The sequence below is a fragment of the Platichthys flesus genome, chromosome 17 (genome assembly GCF_949316205.1).
Source record: "Platichthys flesus chromosome 17, fPlaFle2.1, whole genome shotgun sequence".
NCBI lineage: Eukaryota > Metazoa > Chordata > Actinopteri > Pleuronectiformes > Pleuronectidae > Platichthys > Platichthys flesus.
The window spans coordinates 8171016-8194693 of NC_084961.1; the positions used below are offsets into that span (position 1 = coordinate 8171016).

Here is a 23678-nt window from a genome sequence, read left to right on the forward strand (position 1 = left end):
AGAGATGGCAGGACAACAATGAGAAAATTATCACAAGCCTTATTCAGGGGTCTTTTCTCTCTCTCTCTCTCTCTCTCTCTCTCTCTCTCTCTCTCTCTACACTCCGCTCGCTTAATATTAGATTGTATTAAAATAATTAACCTGGGATGGTAGAATTAAACAATGGTCTCTTTGGAAACCAACTGGGGCTTTGAACACGAGGCCCAGGCGTTGATTTGAGTGCTTTTACTTGATCTACCTCACCAGGCGTCACATATGATTTACATTATCACTGACTCGAAACATGACTTGGCCCGGCCCTAAAGATTCGTGAAAAGCAGTAAAATTATTCAATACTTCAATGACAATATCAGAGAATCACACTTAGAATACAAGCAAAAAGCAAACATGGAGATTTTAGCTTATTCCTGCAGTATAAGAGTTGTTCTTTATCTCTGTAACCCGGTGCATTATTGGAGCAGACAGGATGCACAACATGCTTAACCACCCAATGACAACATAACTGAGAAGAACTCAGGTGAACATTTCTTCACAGTCAAGCCAGTTTCCCCTTAGTGGAAGCAAATGGCAGCACAGAGGGAAGAGTAAGGGTTATGGTTAGGGTTAGGAAATAATCAATTAAAGCAATAAACCATAAGACCATCTTTTGGAGAGTGTTCTATCATTTCTAAACCTATGCAGACTGTGACTAACCCTAACCCTTGTCTCACAACCTTAATTGCATGTTTATTGATCAAATAACGATGACGGGCGGTGCGCTGGTGCCTCACAGCAAAAAGGCTTCTGGTTCGATTCCCCTGCTGGTCGGGGCCTTCCTGTGGGTCGACCACTTTGGCCACTCTGGCTCCCACAGTCCAAGGACGTGCAGACTGGGGTTAGGTAAATCGAGCGTCGGTGTAAACGAGAGGGCAATGGTTGTGTGTCTCTGTGTGTCAAACCTGGCAACCTGTCGAGGGGCGTGTCCCGCTTTCTCCCCGGCCCACCCGACCCTCAAAGGATAACCCGTCTACATAATGGAAGACGGAGGTCCAGTTGACGTGTCCGTGTTGACACTTATATGTTCCGTACACACTGTTTAAAGTTGGAGTTGAACAGTAACCACTTTGAAAATAAGGTCCTGCTCTTCTGCATTGAGGCGGCCCCCTCATTACGCCGCCTTCACTTGTTTACACTGAGCCAAACAAAGCCGGCCCCCGTGTGTTACTGTCGATAGCGTGCAGGCTTTGGGATTAAAGACGTGTGACACATCAGCATCTGTCCTGCAGTTTACATACTATAGATGAATCTGGGTCTGTGACAACCGGAGCTGGAATAACAATGTCCTTCCCTACTGGGTTCGTACTTTTTGCACAGAGCGGCAGACTAGAGGCAATCCATTCCCTTAAAAGGGGGAGAGAGAGGCTGATATTCATAAAATAATATTACAAAAAAAACACAGGATTATATTGCATGGATCATTGGCTCTGAATCCCCAGTGCACAGATAATTAAATTGAATCCATTTCACAGTTGGTGAGGACTCCGCCACTAAACCAAGTATGAAAGCTTTACCAGAGAGAAATAATCACAGAATTTAAGCACATTTAATGGCTATTGCTGATAAAAAAAAAACTGCAACTCGTGTAAACTGGAATGATTATAACTTTAAATATACATAATGAGGTAGTGCAATAAAGCATTGAGTTTAACGGCAGATGTTTTCCTTTCGTTGTAGTCTAAATGCTCCGAGTGTTTGGACCCTGTTCTTGTTATTTATTTTTATGTTTTTTATTGTCACTCGTCCAGGATGTTTTCAGTTCAGGGGCAAATGTTTTAAATCACCAGAGAGAACCCAGATGTCCTCAAAGCCGAAATGAAAAAGACCAGAGTCTGTTTCTTTGTTTGAAGTGGATCACATCAATGCTCGGACAATATACTCCAGATTATAATCATTTGTTTAAAAGCCTACATGCACGTGTATCTCCTGCACTGCGCTACCCCCCCCCCCCCGGCCGACCCAGATTGACGTTCTGTGGCTAAAATAGTGTCAGGGACAGGAAAAAGCTGTTATGTTATCTTGTCAAAGCACAGGGGCCGCGCAACAATGGCGAAAACGTGTCCGCTGCCAAAGGGAAACGTTCTATACGCAAATTGGGGGTCGATGACACATATTTGATGACCGGAAACGGTTTGAACTATGAGCCTGACACTTCAAAGCGATCGGGTTTCCTCACAAGTTTATTTCCAGTTCCTCTGTGCAATGAGTCTTTTAGTAGCGTGGGCTTGGCTGAGGGAGAAAGGGAAGGAGAGGGAGATCTCGCACACAAGGATGGACAGATGTACGCTCACACACACACACACACACACACACACACACACACACAAACACACACATACACATACACATACACACACACACACACACTCAAACATGCATGAGAGCTTAGACAGAGTGCTTGCACTTCAAACAAATGGGACTTCATCAGTGTACATCAGTAATGGTTTCAAGCTGCACCAACAGCTCTAATCATTTCCAGAGGGAGACATTGAGCGAGAGAGACGGATATTTTTTTTTTTTCTTCAGCCAAAACCTCTGTTGTGAGTGCACGTTGAGCAAATCTAAAAATTAGAACACGTGATCTTCGGATGAACTCTAGCCAGTCAGCGGAGACCTGTGAAGGACACTGTGAATGGAGTGTAGAGAGGTCTTTTTATTCAAGGCATGCACTCTCTGCGGAGCGTTTTCTCTGATTGCGTGTTTTTGTGTACGGTCAACCTGTGCAGGAAGCAAGGTTTTAAACACAATCCCCCCCGGTGACTACAAGTTAACCTTGTGGTAAGTCAGGGGAGTCGTTCAAACAAAGATCGGGAGAGGTTATGTTCTCCCGAAACCGCAAAGGAGCTCATTGCTGGGAGCAGCTGGGCGCGTGCGATTCGGAACAAAGTGTTGTCAGGTTTTACTTGAATAGCGAATATTTGATCTGAATCCTGCTGGAGCTGAGACCTCCTTTTATTTATGTCCAAAACAAACACTGTGTTTGTCGTCCCTGGGAAAGTAAATGTAGTGTGACTATCCAGAGCAGGATCTCTGTATCTCCAACCAAATGAATTGATATAAATGACCAGGTGCTGTATACACAAAAAAACAAGTCATCCATCGCTCGAGTCAATGTGGGCTGCGAACAAAGAATGGGATGAGTGTTTGTGCACCTGTGGAAGATCTTTTATGAAGGACACACTGTGGTCTTGATTTTGAGTTTTAGAAGAAGAGGAGGGTGGGACGTCCTCTCACTTTCACTCAGGCTGTTGGAGAGCAGAGAGGAAGGCACAGGAGAGATCAGGCGGGATTCATCGCCATCAGGGGAGTTTGAGGAGCTCGAGAAGCAGCAGATTGAAGTACTTAAGCATCTGAGGCACAATATGTAGGCTCACACTCAATATGAGTACAGGACGAGAAGGAGGAAGAGGAGTCGACTTAAGATTCCCCGAGTTAAATTCAACTTTTCAACTGGAGGAAGTAAAAAAAACGACAACAAGGATAAATGGATGCATTGTTCCGCAGACACAAATGGACAGATTTGAAAGAGAGAGAGAGAAAGACCATGTGTAGTGACAGTTGGTCCCCCACCCCCCCACACACCCCTTGGCAGACCAGTGAGATGTGGGTGTACTGGTTGGCTGGCTGGCATCGCCGGTTCATGTCTGATTGGACAACGGTCAGCGACACAGCCACGCCCCTCTGGGAGCAGGCTAATTCCTAGGTAGCAGGTCCACTAGATAGAAGGCAGTGTGTGTGTGTGTGCATTCATACACACACACTGCGTAAGTGAGAGAGATTAAGAAAGATAGGAGCAGTGGAAACTTTCCTATCTGCACACACACACAAATGCATTATCTTCCACCCCCCCCCCCCCCACACACACACACACCTTTCCAGTTCTCATCCATCCACATGTTTGTGGTTGCAGCTCCATCGGCGTAGAAAGTGACAACATAGAGCAGATCTTGACAGTAAGTCCTTTTCTCAACTTGGCAGATGAGGGCTCAGTGAGTGTCATCAAACAATGGCTGTGCACAGTGAGCTGTGTTTAAGGGGATGTACCTCTCAACACATTGTCTCCGCTCAGCCGTCATGTCTCAGCTTGTTCCTCCGGGTTGGATTTCAGTCCAGCTCAGTCTGTCCCCTTTTCATTCCGTAAACCCTTTCTTTTACGTTTCTCTATTCTCTCCTTTCTTTCCCCGACGACAAGGTGTGTACATTCATTTTGTGTTTTGCACAACCAAGGACATGTGTCACATCTTTATTATATATGTCAGGGATGTTTAGATAAAGCCTTGAAAGCTGCAGAGCCTTGAAAAACAGCAGGAAATTCACTGAAAGCACGTTATGTTCTTCTTTTCTTTTCTTCTCTCACTTTCTTTTACTAACAAGGAAAAACTAGAATTCCACTCAGTAGAGCTCTGACCTCCACCGAGGCCCAACAGTCCCTGGAAATTCAATCAAGCTGCACCAAATCTCTCATAGATATCACTTCCACAAACATGCTGGGTTTTCTATTCATTTGAATACATGAATTATTCCCTGGGAAAATGTTGAAAATCTCTCAAAGTGAAAATAGAAATTCTGGATCTGGACCAAAATTGAATGAGTTCTTTCCTGACCCATATCGAATCCTCCCACCCAGCGTCTTGTTTAGAGACAAAGAAATGGAGAGGGCTGAAAAACATAAACCAATAAATCCTTGTGGGAGATAAAAAAGAGCCAAAGTTTATGGCAGTTTGAGAATGTACAGTTTGTCATTTTGTTTACATACTTACATTAAATGGAGAGCTGGTTACAAAGTGACACACTAGCTAAATAAATGAAACTCTCATTCTAAACTCTGTGGAGTAGATACAAAGGAAAAGGTTATATCCTAATTCATCAGTTAGAGACAACCTGGTGCACAGACCCACTGAGCCGTCGCTCACACTGTATATGAAACCACCAGGTTTCGTTTTTTGTCTTAGTCACGACGTTGAGACACTCATGTCCAGTCTTTTCCTCTTTCTCTACCACAGCTTCTACTTCCTTCTTCAGTGACACTTCCATCACACCCTCCCACTGTATTGCCAGTGTGTGTGTCACGCCTGTCACACGCTCTCTGACACGCCGAGCGCGGCTGCTTATCTGGCTCGCTCGCGAAATTGGCCACGATGCTCCGATGATGCGGTCGGACAAGCCGGCTGTGCACAAGACAGGCAGGGGCAGAAGGCGAGAGAGAGAGAGACAAAGAAGCAGAGTGCGGAGGCCTGTTTCCTGAGAGGAGTATTGATCTTATCGTCTCTGCCTCCGCTCCTCCAGCTGCAGCGCCTCCACTTGGGCGGCCGGCGGAGGAGGAGGTTGAGTGACAAAGACAGGGGGAAGAGGATAGAGACTGAGAAAGAGTGGAGGAGACGGCGAGGAGGAGACAGATAAGGGGGTGACGGCGCCACAGCACTACTGTCTCTCCCTGTCGGGCCCACAGTTCTGCACTATGCGAGGGCACACAGAGGCAGATTAATAATATATCCACACAATCTCTCAAGTGGTGTGGCTCCCAAGCGCTCCATTACAACCACAAGTGCACAAGCTGCAGTAAAGCACTTTAGTCAGCAAGCCCTCAAAATTGCTCTATCTGTCCGTCTAAAACGCACACCCCTCCTGCTCAGGTCCATCTTTATCAATCACGAGCTTAGCCGGAGGAAAGAGGAGGAAGAGAATAAAGGGTCACGGCGGATCCCTTCAGCGAAGTGCATTTTAATTGAAGCTTCCACATCCATCCTTCATATCCCGGCGGTGCAGCGATGACGTGATGTACAAGCTCATCGGGAGGAAATTAACCAACTCAACAGGCCCCGGTTCGTCCGGTGAGACAGAGCGAATGAATATCCTGAGCCGTCTGACCGATCCTTTACGGCGCCGAGGCCACTTCCTCTCACTCTCTTCAATTTAGTGTCGCGAGGGAGGCAAGTGTGTACTGTCAATCATCTTTATGGCAGCATTGTCAAAAGAATCAATGTAGGGCATTCAAATTATCAACTTTATTTTTGCCTGTTCTCCCCATGTTCTGTTAGATTAACTGGAGCCGTTTGCAGACATGAACTTTGCCTTTCACATTTTAAGAACGCTGCGTTGCATGACCAGGAGATTGTCCAGGTCACCTCTTATCACCTCTTATCACCTTAAGCTCTTGAATCTCGTCGTTTTCCCAAGTTGACGTCTTCTTTGGCGAGTTCTTCAGACAATGTCCTGCTCACTTGGGCCTGACTCAGACATTCTCTGAAGTTTTTCTTGGGGGAACTGGCAAGCTCTTGGCTTGGACATTTGCCCTCCTTCTGATAATTTCAGGGGGATAACCAGAGTTTAGTGCAGCTCAAGTCTCCAAAGATATGTCTGGTAATGATTTGCACACAGGAAAGTAATGCAGAACCCTCAACATCTCATTGTAGTTTATATTGACGTGCACCGAAATGAGTAGAATTCAACTGTCATACTGATTTGGAGAAAACAGACTTGACTCACCAACCTGCCAATAAATTCATGCCATATGACATTTCCCTTCCGGAAGGTCATGCAACAGAAGTGTGGTTAAAATGTAGCTTACGTTTTAACTTGTGTTTCACAGGAGGAAGACTACATGTTGGTTGGACTAAAGTTAAAACCTGAAAAGTGAACCCTGAAGCTTATATCATATACAGTTTTAGACACGAGACACAAGCGCGTTTGACAACTGGTACATGAAACTACGCTAACTGCTGAAAACAGGCTGCAGGCTGGGTTAATCAGACCGGACAGGTTTACGGGCACATTTGGTGGGGCCAGTCCTCCCTGCTATCAATGCCCCTCGCCCAATGCCGCCTCTCTGTAAACCTGAGCCTGTCCCCCTGCTGCTATTGGCATGCATGCTGCTAACCTGTAAACAATTCATGAGGGCCCTCTCCATATTTCATGGGGCGGAAATGGATGTTTCATGTCAGGAGTGAGGGGAGAGTGGAAAAAGGGGGAGAGCCAGAGCAACGAGACCGATCGAGGGACCGACGACAAGATCCTGAGCAAAGAATCGAGAGCAGAGAGAGAGAAGAGGAGAAATGAAATAGGAGGTCAGAAACAGGGTCGGAGAGAAAGAGAAAGACAACTCGGGAATCTGTACAATCTGTGCCATTGATTCCCTCTCAGCTCATCGCAGATCTCACCACAATTAACTTCCACCTCACTTCATTCATTCACCGGCCTACCCTTGACAAGTACGTGGAGCTCCATGGACTCGCTGACACCGGCATGGTGGAGGAGCGAGGACGGAGAGAAATAGCAAGAACGGAACAAAGGCCGAGAGAGGGGGGGAAGAAAAGAGAAGAAGAGAGATGGAGAAGGAGTGAGACCCAATCACTCTGCTCAGCTAATGAATGTACGGCGGCGGGTGGCGGCGCCTCCACAGGGAGCTGCCCTCATAACCGACAGGGCCTGGCTGGGTGTAGTAATTGAAAGTAATGATAATTAATATCATCGGCATAATCACCATTCGTTATTACGGAGGGGATGTTTATGGCTTCTTCTCTGAACGGGAGGAATAAGGCACAGTTTGTTCAAAAGAAGGGAGGAATCTCATTAACCTTTCAGCCGTCCTAATCTTGTTTAATATCGGGAAGCGGGGGAAAGTGGTGACGATTTTCCGCAGGAGCGTGGCGGGGCTGTTATTAATAAAGATTAAAAAAATATAACATTAATTCATATCCAAGTGCTTTTCCTCTCTGTTGAACTGAGAATTGATGTTAAATCTGGATAAAGTGGGTTTGATGTCATGGATAACAAGTGGGGATTAACACACACCAAGACTCGCACCGGTGGAATATGCATTTGGCAGATATAGGCGGCCGCAACGTCACACAGCCGAGCATTTGAGAGGCAAATAATGGGAGTCAAATATCGGAGATAAGCAGCGGACTGTGACCAGGAACAGAGAAGGTCCTCAATAAATGGTGGCTCCACGGTTGGTGATGTATCAGCCTCACTAATGTTGTCGGAGTCTACGCGGAGTCGCAAAAGGAGAATGTCAAATTTAGTGCAGAATAAGCGAATGCATATCATGAATACATTTCCATTTGTTTGAGTCAGATATATTATGTATTGCCATGGGAAACATGGAGGCAGATTAGTCACATTTTGAATTCAGGGGGAATGTGATGCCGGCCGTCGGTATATTTATCACATGTGAGCAATTAAGTCGACTCCACTCACTGTATTTTTCACCCTTCCCAGTAACCACCCGAAGAGGAAATGCATTGTGATTGATATCCCACAGAGAGGATGGCACTGGGAGCTTGAATCCAGCTTAGAAAGAAAAAAAAAATCTTTCCCCCTCGCGTACCCTAAAAAAAAGAAAAAAAAGCTAAAGTTATTCAGTTAGTTCAAGTACAATTACGTGCCTTTCAATTGCAAATCAGAGCCGACCTGTGAATCCGAATAGACAATCAGGCGAGGTCGCTTCCAAAAACACAAACCTCGCGTTAAGCCAACTCCAGCCTATTAGGGAAGGGACATATGTAGCTAAATTACACCGTGCACCCCGGGGATATGCAAATGTGCAGGACCTCCCGCGTGACTTACCTTCTATTTCTTTCCTTTTTTTTTATCATGCAAACCATGTTGGCGTAATAAGCCTCCTATGAAAGAGCACGGGGATACTGCCGCACAGTTTGCAGGCGAGCGTTTCTCTTTTGTGAGGAGGTTATCAAACGCTTTCCTAATAACCCAGGCACGCTAACATCGCTGATGCCAAATTCAATTACATTGTTCCGATAACAGCAGCTTTTTAAACGGTCACGGCGAAGAGGTGGGGAGAGGAGGTGAGAGTGGTTATACAACTTTCTGTTTGGTTCATGTGAGCATGAATAGAAATTGTAAATTCTCCGTTCAAGCAAAACGGAAGAAGCCAGTTTTTATAATTATCGTCCAATCCTGAGGCGTCGGCACTGATTTTAAATATTCAGCGGTTTGTTTTTGTTCTTAAAAGTGAATTCCTGTGTATTTTTGAATTACACCTCTTCGGCTAATGAGGCTACTGGAGCGAGAGCTTCTGCGAATAATGAGATATTGACGCGTATCGATTTGCCATAATTGCAGGGATAAAGGGAAACTTCACAAATAGCTGCTTTCCCCTCAGCTGTATTTCACGCCTCCTCCTTTTCTTCCTCCTCTCTACCTCATGGCCTCTATTTTCAACGTCGCTATCCTAACCCAAGCCCTCTCTGTGTCTTTCATTCACTCATTTCTCCTCGGCTCACACCCTCTCTCTCTCTCTCTCTCGCCCTCAGACCACCCAGACAGCCATCCCTGTGTGCTCCAGCTGTTCCCCTGCTGTGGCTCGAGTTTGTGTTACTTTGTTTCCGCATGGCTACGATGGAGGCAGTGCACGCCCACCCCCCCCCCCCCCCCCCAACTCCATTTCTTTCTCCCCCTTTGCTCCTGTTCTCACCCACGTCCCTTTCCTCTCTCTTTCTCTGCTCATGCCCTCGAAGAATTGGAGAGCGATGGCTTTTGTGTCCGGTGCAGGTGTCCCCGGGCGGGTGAAAAGGGGCGCCGGGGCTGCGGCTGCCTACTGTCAGGGAGGGGACGTTATTCAGCCGGGGATCCCCCACCTGTGGCAGGTCCTGACCCACATGAGTCAGCCAGTCTCTCCTGGGCTATTGAACCTTTGTGGCTGGACGCTATTACTCTCTGTGTGGCTAGATACACACAAGAGACCTGGCAACGCTGCAGCGCTGCCTGTTCCTCATGAGTGATTTATGCTGAGCTACTCATCCACGCCGTACCCTCCAGTCCAGACTGGTTTGAGGTGAGAGAAAAGGGAACGGGAGTGTTGAATTTGGTGAGGCTGGATCTTCAGTGGAATGGATGAATAAATGCAGATGGTAAAAACATTGTGCAGGAACGAGAGCCACATGGTGATGTTATAAGGTTTCAAAACACTGGATTTGTAAAACGAAATTGAGGCATGAACTAAAATGAGACAATAGAAATGAGCTTGTTTTTCTTTTTACGGCCCGGCAAAGTGTTTCTGACTGTGTGGCTGGTTGGAATTAATGTCGTACCACGAGGTGTTGCTCATAAAGACAAGGACAAAACCATGAAACTTAAACACGGTGGGTGAAGAAAAAAGCTTGATATCATTCCCTTAAAAAACCTGATCACCATTTTCCCAGTCGTATGCTAACTAATCCAGAGCGCTGTAACATCTGCAGTATACCAGGTTAGTCTGGTCCCGGTTTGCAGTCCCAAGGTGAGCTTGGGGATCACCGGCTCATTAGTGAAACACAACAGCCGCCTGGGGGGGGCAGAAGCAGCAGCAAGCCGTCCCCTGACTCTGATCTTCACACAGTTTTTTGCATTTAGCTTCAAGACAGGTCAACTTAGGGCGCCGCGAAGTGTGCGCTGAGCCTGGTAACGTGCCCGGAGGACAACTGCACCCTGGAGCCCGAGGGCGTCGGTACTCCTCCTGCTGATCGCGCCCCTCCACACCACAGCCGCCGCAGCCCAGGAAGTACAGACGTTCAACATGTGAGCGGAATTAGAACGACCCACCGCCAAAGGGGTTTGAGCGTGTGTTTCGAATCCAGAGCCTTGTAGTTGAGGTTGGACCGAGCCTCGGTCTGTCTCCGTCTCGTCCTCGCTCATATTTGACAAAATTGCTGTGAGTCTACGTGGCTGGTGCCCGTTTTGTTTTGGCAGGGGATTTCTCATGCTGGAGGTGTCCAATTATCCATGGTAGTAGAGTGGGGACTCTCAAGTCCCTCCAGAAGGGGACGTGTACATCTGTGTGTGTGTGTGAGTGTGTGTGTGGGCGCAGGAGTTGTCGAAAAAATAAATTGTGTTTGTGATCTCAATGAGTCCCTGAACACTGGATCGGGAGAGGTGGGTGGGTGTGAGGTGGGGGTGGCTGCGGAGAAGGTTAACCTCGCTTTAATGAGAGTACTTACCAGATTCAAATTTCAGCAGAGTAATTTAAAGCCACCCTGACCCCCCAGTCTGTCTACCTACCATCATCAATACTGAACAAAAAAAAAAAATTACTGAATCGAATGTGTTGAAACAGGGAGAATATGAAGCCTCTGCAAAGCAAAGTTTGACCAGAAAAGTGCCATAAAATGCAGCTGCAACTTTAGAATTGTGTTACAAGTCATTAAAATGATTCCTTTCCTTCAGAGTAGGCTTTAAGATGCAAAAGCATTTACAAAAATAAAGATTCTCTTCCTCTAGTTCAGAGCAGTGTCTCTAAAAAGGATCAGCATCAGCACGTCCTCTTAAAAAATGCATTTCCCAGAATTTGAAATTAGCTGTTTAATCTTATGGAAATATGGATGAATGGCAGAATTTGCTGACTCTCCGCCCAAATGTAATAATGAATTATTTATTTCCAGTAAATATCTTGTCGTTAAAACCAAACAAAGAATGACTTATGAAGTTAAAATGTCTTAAACCAGGCATGAGTACACCTTTTATTCTCAAAACAGGTACAGCATCATTTAAAATCTGAATATCTGCCCTTTCTTGGATGTATAGTTTTGCAGTGTAAAGCTTTATTCTGTCTCTCTTTCCATTTGCCCTCTTACTCTCTTTCACTTATACGCCGTATTCAATATCCTCAGCGCTCGTATTACTTAAGAGTTTTAACAGGCGCCGTGAAAAGGAGAGTGTTCTATAAGCCACGGTTTTACTGCTTCCTTATCCACCCAACCTGCCCTGCCAGCACTGAGGCTGGCTTGTCCCACAGTATCACACTCTGCGAGTTAATTCCATCGCCCACACACACACATACACACACAGACACACACACACACACACACAGACACACACACACACACACACACACATACCTTTACTGTTATTGAACAATAAACATAGTTTTATGAACCCAGTAGACAATAAGTACACTGAAGAATAAAAGTCAGGACTGGATTTCATGACTTCTCCCGTATATGTTATATTCCATTTCATTTGAGTTGTTCTTCTACTCCATCGCTGTGCTAACATCTATAGGAACGTTTGAACTCTCCACAACTTTTGACTGCATCTTTAATATTTTCTTCTGTTCACAGTGTCGTAGGACTTTCTTCAACAGCTTGATTCTGCAGAGTGAAGCTATTGTTTCTACGGTGTAAGTTCATGGGAACTGTTGAGTGATTAAAACATCAGGTCATTGTCAAACTAAACCCAAAGGAAGCATCTCCTGAAAGAGGAAGCAGAATGTGCTGTTATAAAAACATAAAGACATCAAACCCTGTTAATTACTGGCGAACGAAACAATAGTTGGCTGGGAATTTATTTCTTCTTTTATTTTAAGCAGATGTGATTACAATCGCTTGATTTTTTCTTTTCTTTTCCTTCCCTTTGAAAGAAACTCCTTTGGGTTTATTTCCACAATGTGCAATATTTAACCATTCAATCTTTCAACATTAATTTGGGATTCGTTGTCCCCCTTCCCATCCATTCTGCTCAGTGAATCAACCCCACCCACCCAGCGTCCCTCCCTCACTCCCTCCAGCACACACACACACACACACACACACACACACACACACACACACACACACACGCACGCCCTGACTCCCCCTCTTCTTGGCTATCGGACATCAATCTAGCCAGCACCGTCTGCTAAGCCTCACTGGGCAATTAACCACATTGAGAGTGAAAGCTCTAATCAATCCCTGGCCTTCTCCATCACACACATTTACGCACACAAACACACGCACATACACTTAAATTCATTGGCCTAAATGTCTCCATCGCTTACACAAGTGTGCAGCAGTCCAAACAGCACTCGAGAAACCTGCCGTCCCTTCAAGGACACACATAAAGACGACAAGGTGAAAACCCATAACGTTGGACTGGACCATGTGGGGACGTGTGCGAAATTGAAGATGAAACTATTTGTTAATTTTTCCTCATATAGACATTAAGCTGTTGACAGACACACACGTCGCACTTCCTGATGGTGTAATAGCACCTGCTTAACTAGCCAATGGTGTTTCTTGGTCAGTCAATCAGTTACGGCAAAACAGAAAACACACACATCAATCTTTTGTGTCTTTTACTTGCTTGGATTATGAATAAAAACAGGCCAGCCGTGTGAATCCTCACCTCCAACTAGTTTAAAGCTCATAATTTACTCAACACATTAGTCTCTAACGGACACACTGAGTTATTGTACCCAGATACTTAATCCTGGTCTCATAAATGGTTTTGATTTTGTCAGTGAAGAAATACAGTTCGTCTTTTTACGTAGTTTTACACCCTCTGCCCGAGAGGGATTCGGGCTGAAATGTCTCTAATTCCCTGCTTTCCCCTGCACATGGTGAGAGGAGGGCTATCTGCTGTGAAATTCAGGCATCCCTCCACAGCTTGTCTCATTGATTCACGTGGGCCTAAATGTCAGCACCGGCAGGGCAGAGGACCCTGGCAAACCCCCTGAGAGCCGGGGTGATGGGGGCTAAAGGCAGCGTGTTCCACTGCGTCGTCTCAAAATAGCCTCGCTGACTTCCACGCAGCCAGAGGACAAGACATCATTGATTAGAGGTAAAAGGAATACGCTCATATTAAAGGGGCAGCAGCCATTTTTGAGTTTTTTGACATGCCCATGGATTTACCTGTAAATAAAAGATTAAGAATCATTTTACTATATATTAAAAAATGCAAAAAATATTGAGCCGTCTGCTATTGATTTTAGTGCCTTTGTTCATGCAGTCATGGGTAAGTTTAGCGCTTTGATCATTTGCCGCGTTATGCTAAATCGACATCAATCACAGGAGAGCGATCGATGGCTCTTCCTCGTTACAGGAATGATAATGAAATCAGCATGATTGTGCGGATGCTGGAGATTGATTGTGGGAGTGTAGCTTCGAGGGGTTCAGGGTGATGCTGATGCTTCTCTTAACATTCCTCCCTCATACCTATGAGCTGGTTTCCTCAGAGCAGAGACATGTGGGTGAAGTAGCTGTGAATGTTGGGGAACTGCCTGTGGATGTGAGTGTCCGGCCTCAGCCTCTCAGCCAGCGGGAGCTGCAGGGAAGCTCGAGGGGGCCAAACATCCTCAGACTGATAAAGAAGGAGACTCACATGAGAATGTGATAAAAGAAAAAATCAAGCTCATGACGTTCTAGAAGGAAAAGTCAGGGGCTCAATGAAACTCTGTAGGAGGGATTCTCTTTGAATCACGTGTGTACATTTCATTTATGGCGTATCCCCATGGTGGATTGACAGACAGACGGTCTGGTACTTATGGATAGATTGAAAACTTAAATTCAGTTTTCACACCAACTTTATCACACACACACACACACACACACCCTCAGTCATGTCTCAATGACTTCAGAGGACACTGACTTCATTTCCTGGAGATATAATCTACCCTTAAACATACTACTTCCTTATGCCCAACCTAAATGTAAAGCTAAATCTAACCTTACTTTAAAACAAGTCTTCACCTTAGCATTTAGGAATCAAGGATAATAATTATACATGGAATTCAGGCCAAACTCTATGTAACTAACTTCTACAGTGAAAAGATCCCTGAAAGCACAGCCTTTCTCAAAATGCAAGTCTCTGCTCCAATGTGTAACCACACGGTTAGGGTTTGTGGGGGAGGTGCGGGGGTTTGGATCGGACATTTACATAAGAAATTGGGAACCTCCACTTTTTGTATGCCTTTTGTACCCCTACAGGCTCTTCTGGATATTCTTTAGGTTTTTATATAACAATTAAAGGAGCTAAACGATTTAAACTGGACCTTTGGGGGAGGGGTATTTATGATAAGACTCTAATGTAATTAAATCTGGTTTCACAAGGGCCTTGGTTGAGGTATTTGCTCTTTGGGTGACAAGATATGTCCCTAACATCCGCTTGTGGTGACTAGCATCCGCTCACATCAACTGGTGCGATAGGCTTTAATAAGCACAGTAGAACATACAAGGGATATTCTCCATCTTGTCCCATGTTTTAAAATTGGCAGTGTTAACCACATGGCTTTCATAGTACTGCGCTACAAGCCTTTAGCCTCGGCAGCACTCAAATTCGGCCGGGTATCATTCATTACGGGGCCAAAACACTTGATGAGGCTACGGTGGAAACCTGAACTTATGTTCTTAACATCCGCTGGGGGCCACTAACTTAAATTGAGCAGAGGAACTTCACACATACAGGGGACATTTACCATCTTGTCCTGTCTTCTTATGACGGATACCCGGAAAATATGCTATGAACTTACATTATTTCTATAGATATAGGGACACAATGTAAAAAATGATTTAAAGAATAAAATGAGTAACTGAGGGACTGATCAGAGGACATTTAGACTAAAAACATTGTAGATATGACGCAGTTTTGAATCAAATATTCATGTCGGGCCTAGGGACACTTTGATGACACAAGAGGAGCATGCCATTTTCTGATTTTTTTTACGTATAAAGAACTGGTCACCATTGAGTTCATTTTATTCATTTGGCTGCAACGCGGTTAACCTCTGAAACTCCAAGAGGTTTTTATGGACCTAAACACTTCACCCATCCATTGGCCTAGTGGAGAGTAGATGATGAGTCAATTTCCATTTATAAGTGAACTATCCCTTTAACCTTAATACCTGATGTTATAGGTGATGAAATCTCCCCTTTTCATGTGAGATCACTGTACACAGTCTACCGCAGATACCGCAGATTCCATCCAAATGCGTGAGGGGACACGGCGAGGGCAGATTACGTGGTGTTCAGTGTCAGGCGGATTTTGAAGTTGCCGCTGAGTGGTGCAGGATGTGATAGGCTGACGGGGGCCGAGGCTGGGGAAGAAAGGAGCTGCTCTCCGTCAGTAGAGCAGTGCCGCTGGAGAGCTCACTCCCGTCGACCGCAGGCTCCAGCCTCAGAAAGAGAAAAGCCCGGAGAGAAAGAAAGGAAGGCGAAAGGACGCGAGCTTTTTTATTTTTTAACATTTTTATTTATTCGTTTCTCGTCGCAAGATGTAACTTGTTGACATCACGTCGCGCACATACATGCATTTGAAAAGAGCCGGGAGCGAGTGCGCAGCGACGAGGGGAAGAAGAAGAAGAAGAAGCCGCCGACCGAGCCGCTGCTGCCCCGGCGCATGGAACTTATTGTTGTGCGTCCTGCGTTTGACTATGTTACCCGCGAGTGAGTTCGGGTCCCTGCTCGCCGTCGTCGACCCTTGAATCGGTATCTTGTTTTTTTTTGTGGGGGAATATAGTCGAAGGAGAGAAAGACGCCGAGGGAAGGATCGCGCGAAGCCAGCGATCTTTTTTTCCTTCCTACAGAGCCGGGGATTTAAATCGTCGCTTGTGGCTGCTGGTGCTCCGGGAGAGAGAGAAGGAAAAGACATTCATGTGGCCATTCTCTGTTTATTTGAAACTCCTGGGGATTGCATGATGAGCAAGGAAAGACCCAAGAGGAATATCATTCAAAAGAAATACGTAAGTACCCCGTACCGATATCCGTGCGAATGTGCTCGCTCGGTTCAACTTTGGCTTTTTAGCTCGCCTCGGCGAAAACGCGTAAACTTTGATCGGGGGGGGGGGGGGGGGTGAAGGTGACCAGCACCACCTCGATGTGCTCGTTGTGGGTCGAATACCATTTTCTTTCTCAAAAGACAAGTTCAACGTGTTTGCACTTACATGCCTTTGATTTAAAGGGACAGGAGTGTTTATCCAGTGTCCGTGTTGCAGCGTTTCTTCGACACCAGACATGTTTAGGCTATATGAACATTACGGTGGCTGGGGGGGGTTGATGAGGCTATTTTGACCCGTTTGTACAAGATGTGATGTGGGGTGTGTATGTGTGTGTGGCCCATCGTGTGTCTTGGCTGCGTGCTAAAGCCACGCAAGGGGGCTCGAAATGAAAGGACTTGGCAAAGTGTTAACAGGAAAACGGGCTTTTGTTCGCTCCCCGGCCGCCGGTCCCTTCCCTATTCACGGCCGCGGAGACGAGCCCGTGTCGGCCAATGCTCCAGAGGCGATCTCGGCTTCCACCTCGTCCCGGTCCTTTATTTGGTTACGCACATTTTAGAAACCCAGCCTCACGTTATAGCTCCCACCTTGAGTTCACGGGAGAGCTGCGTGTTCCTTCCCCCCGGTGCACCGACATGTTTCCCGGCTCCTCCAGGCAGAGCCGGGGCGAAGGGGGTCAGGCCATTCAGCACATCCGCCCAGGGGGGGTCGGTTCGGCGGTTGTCTTTGCACCTCTTCTGCCCCACGAGGGTCCCTGAGATTTCGTTCTGCAGGTGACCTCTAGTGCAGCAGCCCTCCGAGGGGGTAACACCATCTTTTTTTTGGTGGTGGGTGGGGGGGAGGATTAGCTCTCACGCGTTTGGGTCTCGTCCCCTCTGAATTCACATGGCTGCATGGGAGACGGAGCCCGGCGGCTTCTGAACGAGCAGTCGCATTGCAGGGGCTCATGTATGAAGCGATAACCCAGAAGAAGAAGAAGAAGCGACCATTTTCTCTCCGCAAACACATGCGTGAGGAAAGGGGGGGGGGCTCGTGAGATAAAGTAGTCCCGGGCCTCGTCTGGGTTTGGATCGTAGTCCCGGTTCAGGTTCTGGTCTGGTGAACACATTCATCCTCCTTCAGGCATTAAAGACACAAGAGCATTTTGCCTCCGATAAGTTGCCATGCATCCTCTTTTATTTGGTCACGAGGGGACTGGGCTTTAAAGTTTGTTGCCCTCCTTTTGATGTCCTTCTAATATTGTTGCCCTCACGCGCACCCGTGGACACACTGTTGTGTTTTTAATTGCACGAGGCGTTTCTTTACCCCCCCCCCCCCTCCTCTCTATCTCCCTCCACCAACACTTATCTAAACAACACGTGGAGCCTCTTTCAAAAAGTCTGCTTCTCCCAGGGCAGACGCTTTAAACTGAATTGACCCAAAGCTGAACAGTCTTTGTTTTTGCTAAAATAAAATGATAGACAAAAGGATCAACAGGTTTGCATGAGCAAACAAACAATAATAATTTATATATAGAACTTTGTGTTTAATCTGAACTATTTTTCTGTTGTAAAGTGAATACATTTCAGGCAATTAAAGCATTATTTATGCTGACAAAAGTAAAGAAACTGTTTCAGTATTTGTAGTTTCCCCATGGCTTCAGCCTTTACTATTTAACCAGGTTAATATATATAAAAACGTAGATCTGACACCAGCAGAGCACTTCATTGAGATTTTGTACAATTTTGCTGACCTACTTCTTATTATTCTATTATCTAATAACAGAAAAATGTCTCACTAAAGGGAAGCAATCTTAATGCATCTCTCAAGCTTCTGAACACGATCTGTGTAAATGAATATGAGCTTCCACATTTATTTGTTGGAGGGCGACACAAATGTAAGTCGCTCCAACAAAGACACTGATCTAACATGGCACGCTGCATCTCTCCAGTGTATTAAGTGTTACTGGATGTGTTCTGCTGCAGACATAAACATCCCATGCATTTCATTCATTAAATGTTCATCCATGACAGTAAGGGTTTTTCTGGTTATGACCAAGAAGTTTTAGTCTAACCAAGTATAATTTCCATGCATTGAAAAAGTGGGTGGAAATTTGCAAAAAATGTAGATCCTGTCAAGTTGTTTTTAAGTCTTCCTCTGAATTGAGGAAACAGGATGTGCCATAGAAATAATGACTAACTGAGACAAAAGTCCCCACTTTAAATTGAGCCGGACTGGGACGGGCAACAGTGTCACACTCCCTGAAGCTGGATGGGTCTTTTTTCTTTATTTTGTCTATTCATAACTTGGTGGTATAATTAGAACTGGAGCCAGAGAATGAGGGTTAGGGAAATGATGTGTCTGTGTGCCCTACTGCAGGATGCGCGTTTCTGTTGTCTGTGTGTGTGTGTGTCTGTGCACGCATGTGTGTCACATCTGTCGTGTTTTCTGCAGCTGACGCATTACGACCAATAAGGCTCACAAATGTGCATTTCTGCAACCAACCTGGAGGAGTCCAGATCCCCAGGCCCCCCCTCCAGGCTTTGAGACAGGACTCTTGGCCCCTACTGATCCCCCCCCCCCTCCCCCTCTCCTATCCCCCTTTAATTAGCGTAAGACAATTATACATGCTTGGCTTAACCATTTCCCCTGAAACATGGGTGTGAGTTGTTACCCCTTCCCCACCCCCACCTCATGCCCAACAAACACCTACTTTCTGCGAATGATATTAAAATCCATCAGTCATAAAATTACACAGAAGAAAAGGGGAGGAGGGGGGGGGGGTCCTTAATAAAAGCAAACAAGGCGAGGCAATTGTCATTTTCCACAAGGATTGATTCATTGTGAACAGAACCAAAAAGTAAAGCCAGATTGCTCCCTCAGTTTTTTTTCTCCTAAGATGCTTCGTCACTAACGTCAACTGAAGACAAACTCTGAGCTCCTTTTTTGAAATAATAATAAATATATTTGCTTGATAGAGTTTTAGGGGAAGATGGCGTGTAATGACCGAGGTACCAAGAGCTAATGTGCAGCAGTGTTGTTCGGCCTAATGAAACATGACACACAGTTTGTGTGTGCGTGTGCATGCATGCATGTGTTTGTGAATGCATGTAAGCGAGAATAGCAGAAGAGCACGGCAGAGTGCAGCCAGGGCCATTTTGTGCCGAGTCTGCTCTTCCTGTAGGCCCCAGCTGGGGCTAGGCCTCTGATTCAAAGGTTGTGTGTGAGTGTGTGTTTGTGTGCATGCATGGTGTGTGTGGGACAAGCACAGCTGCTGCAGGGGCCTTTACAAATGTAAAGAGGCTGTCAGTGTTTGTTTCATCAGGCGCACAACTGATGAGGGCCAAGTTGAAAATCCATTGCACCGCGTGTGTGCGTTGAGCATGCACAAAAAGAGGAAACAAAAACAGAGAGTGGGGGCAGAACGGGGAGTGCAAAGGCACAGACTCTCCCCCTCCACTCCTCCTTTTTCCTCTCTTTATCTCCCTCTCTCTCCCCGTCTCTCGTTCTTGGGCTGTCCAAATGAAATGTGGGCCTCATGTAGGACCATGAAGAGAGGGTCACAGGGTTGTTTTTCCACCGTGCCTGGGCGTCAATGCGCTTCATTTAACCTTATGTTTCAATGCAAATTCTTCTTTCATAAGCTCCCCGCTCCTCACGTGTGCAACACGGCAGGGTTCACTTTTCAACCTCCCCGTCACTATGGCTACCAGGGCAAACCAAAGTGTACTGTGGCAAAAGCGACGTTTTACTGCCCGTTTATTTGACTACGTCCATTACGGTTATATTCCACTTGGCACCAGTGAAAGTCCCCATGGTAAAAGATAAAGTGCTCGTCCAATTTCTCAGTGTCGCTTTTTACAGGACAATTTTTCCATGAAGGAATCCTCATGCAAAGTTTACGGTGATGAGTGTATTTCGGGTTTTGAGACAATCAGGATGCAGCGAGACGACAGGTTTAAATTTCAAAGTAACATCAGCCAGCTTCATTGTTTTTCTTTGAGATTTCAGTCCGTGGGGGGAAAAAAAAAAATCAAAGCGGGGCTACTTTGATAATGTTGCCAAACTGTATCAGTGAGAAACTGCCAAGAACATAAAAAGTCCTCATGACGACTGCCAGCAGTTGAAACACAATGGAGCCGTTTCTGTGTCACACACACTCTGCAGAGAAAACCCACCAGACTTCATACTGTGTGGACGAAGCAGCTCGACACATCAGCACTTAGATCTCACAGATCTGAAGTTTACCTGAGTAATTAATGATTGCCAGGCCTCAGTTCATGTCCCGACCTTAGTGTTGTGTTGGAGCATGGAGGAAGCCGTCCTTCCCACGCTGCAGGAACACAACCTCGCGTCCCTCCGGCCTCGTCTCTCCTCTGCTGGGCCTGCCCACTCCACAGGCACTGCCTCTGCGAACCCAGCCTCTTTTTTAATTCAGCCTTATTTATGTATTTATTAAGAGCTCAAAGGACGAGATGGGAAAGCTTTTTTTTTTCCTTTCCCCTTTAAATAATGTCTGCTTTGCCAACAGAAAGTGTACTGCATCATTACAAGCGCTCTGAGAGCTGCCTGTTGCAATTTGGACCGCCGATGGATGTTCGGCGGCCAAATGCATCAGCGCGTAGCTTTTTTTTTTTCTCTTCCCCTTAAGACATGAATACAGACTCTCTCCATGTTTACCCTTTACCGTCTCTGCCTCGCTGTTCTTCTCCAACGCCTGTTTCCTGCAGAATTATGTCACATACACGCCACAAATTCCCTGTTATGCAATATGACCTTTTCTGTTATCAGCTGCTGGCACTGGGAAAGCATCTCCGGCATTTTGCTGGCACCAGCGCACGCTCGCACACGGAGGCAAAGGTCTCTAGGTGTACGGCTGCCGTCAGCGGGTGAGAGAAACCGGTTTTAAGTCCAACCTCGCGAGCTGTCAGCGGCGTAGGTCCAGAGGAGCACTGACACGAAACGGGGGCGTGACCGTCTTTGTTGGACACGACGTGTGTTTCCGTCATGAGCAGTTTGTGAGTAGGCCTGTGTAGGTGTGTTACAGCATATGCTCCAAATGTTGGACACAAGGCATGGTTGGACCCGGTGTGAAAGTGGGCGGCCAACGCAGGCGGATGTGAGTGTGTGTGTGTGTGTGTCACGTACACCACATGCGCTCCCTCCGCACTCGTCTTAATTCTGCCGAGTGATTTATATCCTCCTGCTCCTGTGGGTTTGGACGAAGATGGGGGGGAGCAAGACAGCTGGTCAGGCCCTGAGAGGCTGGCTGTGTGTTTGTGTGTGTCTGTATGTGTGTGTGTGGCTGCCACAGCTTATCCGTTCAGGATCCCTATGAAGCTGAATCAACACTTTAGCTTCGTCTTTGGTTTGGCCTTGCAGGCTTTATAGGGGCCAATGAAGGACGTTTAGACGTACAAGACAATTAACAGTCTCTTTTATTATTTCTCTATATCTTTCTCCAGGCGCTTTGAAATATCTCTTTTTGTTCTTGAACTATCCACAAAATAATCAGACAAACGTTCAGGTGCTGTTGTTTGTAGCTCAAATCAAATTTCAGCTTAGCCCCTGGCTTTCCTCTAAGCTCTCTAAAGCTGGAATACCGAGCATTAAGTTGTTTTTGTTTTTTTTCACTCGTATTTTTTTTTTTGAATCACCAAGCTATTGTAGCTTAGACTGGCATTAGCCTTTAATGACCATTATGTACATGTTTGAGACAACCTCTCGACCGATCTGCGCCCGGCTTTTCCCCCCACCGCTTCATCTCGGCTACATCAGTTTAATAAACACTCCTTACATTTTCATCCTGTGGTCAATCCCATCTGATCCCCTATTGTGACACCGTCGCCTGTACTCATCCAGTGAATTAAGCCTCGGGGGGATGAAGCAACAGCGCGGAGGCTCAGTCGGTATTGATCCTCCATTACTCCCTCTCTTTCTGCCCGGAATACCACAGTTTCACCGTCAAGCGTATGCCGACAGGGCTTTGCAGGCAACATCCGGAAACATCTGGACTGTGCCGCTGAGATTAGTAAATCTTTCTGCCATTCGTGTTCTCCGGTAAAATGCTGAATTATTTGTATTCTACCAGTCAGTGTGCATTCATAACTGCTATGATGCAGCGACTCTCCCTGCCAACAAGCCACTGGCCACTCCTCAGGTCCTCTTGGCTGCCTCATTTAATATCCCATGAGGGTATTTTCCCGTGATAACTGACAACTTGTTTTTAAATATTTAACTCATTATCCCTTTTTTTTGTTTTGGGACAGCTGCCATTTGTTTCTCTCCAACACACATTAGCCAGTTGTGGAACAGTGACCTCCCTTCTGTGAGAGAGCTCTCGAACGCAACCCTGTTTGTTTTTTTTGTTTTTTTTCACAGAGCATTTGGCCTCCTAGTGAGATCTTAATGTGGGACCCCCCCCCCCCCCCCCCTCTCCTCCAGTGGGTGAAAGTGGCTGGATTGACCACAGTTGCTGCTGCAGTTCTACTTTTCAGCCTCCGAAATATAGAACTGTGGCGAAGGTGTCATGGTGTAAATAGGTTAAATGTTAACATTTGTTGATTCTAGGAGGAATGGCCGTGGTGAATCTTTTAAATCTGACTGAATACAGAGGTGTTAAAACTGCATCGGCTGACTCGTGCTGATTATGCAGTCCGGACTGTTATTACAGGACCGGGCAGGAGCACGTTTTAATGCTGTAACATGGTACGAGGGGAGAGGAGGAGGAGGAGGGTGGGGGGGTGGGTCTGCACTGCTGCTGCTGAGTTGTCGGATGCGCTGGTTCACATGTCAGCTTATATGTGAGAAAACAGGAGGTGGTGGTCGGTGGTTGTGAACTAAGAGGCAGAATAAAGGGTTTATTTGACTTGTAGGTCAATATTTATACGCACTTCACTTTGCGTCTATCCCACACCCCCATCCTCCCTCTGCTGTGAGAAATGCTTCACCCCCCCAACCCCAATCTTGTGTCGTAATAGAATACCATGTGCATTTGTTTCCTCCGTTGCACTCACTATCTCTCTCACCTCCTCCCGCTCAGCTCTTTCACTCTATTACTCAGCGCAGCTACAAGAAGTGGGCCGATTTTCTCCTCGTCGAGCTGTGGAATTGACTCGGTTGCAGAGGTGGAGCCCGCGTGTGATCGGCAGCACCTGTTCCCTTGTCTTTGCTTTAGTTTTTCCGCAACGGGCGATTTTGT

General features: G+C 46.2%; 1 protein-coding gene across 1 annotated transcript in view; it reads left to right on the forward strand.

Moving 5' to 3' along the window:
- Nucleotides 1-15871: 15871 nt before the first annotated feature.
- The window catches only part of jarid2b (jumonji and AT-rich interaction domain containing 2b), a 101249-nt gene continuing 93442 nt past the window's right edge, over nt 15872-23678 (forward strand). Inside the window, exon 1 of the mRNA XM_062410188.1 lies at nt 15872-16465. Within this exon, the coding sequence (XP_062266172.1) occupies nt 16418-16465 (48 nt within the window). The 5' untranslated portion in view covers nt 15872-16417. The remainder of the gene's footprint in view (nt 16466-23678) is intronic.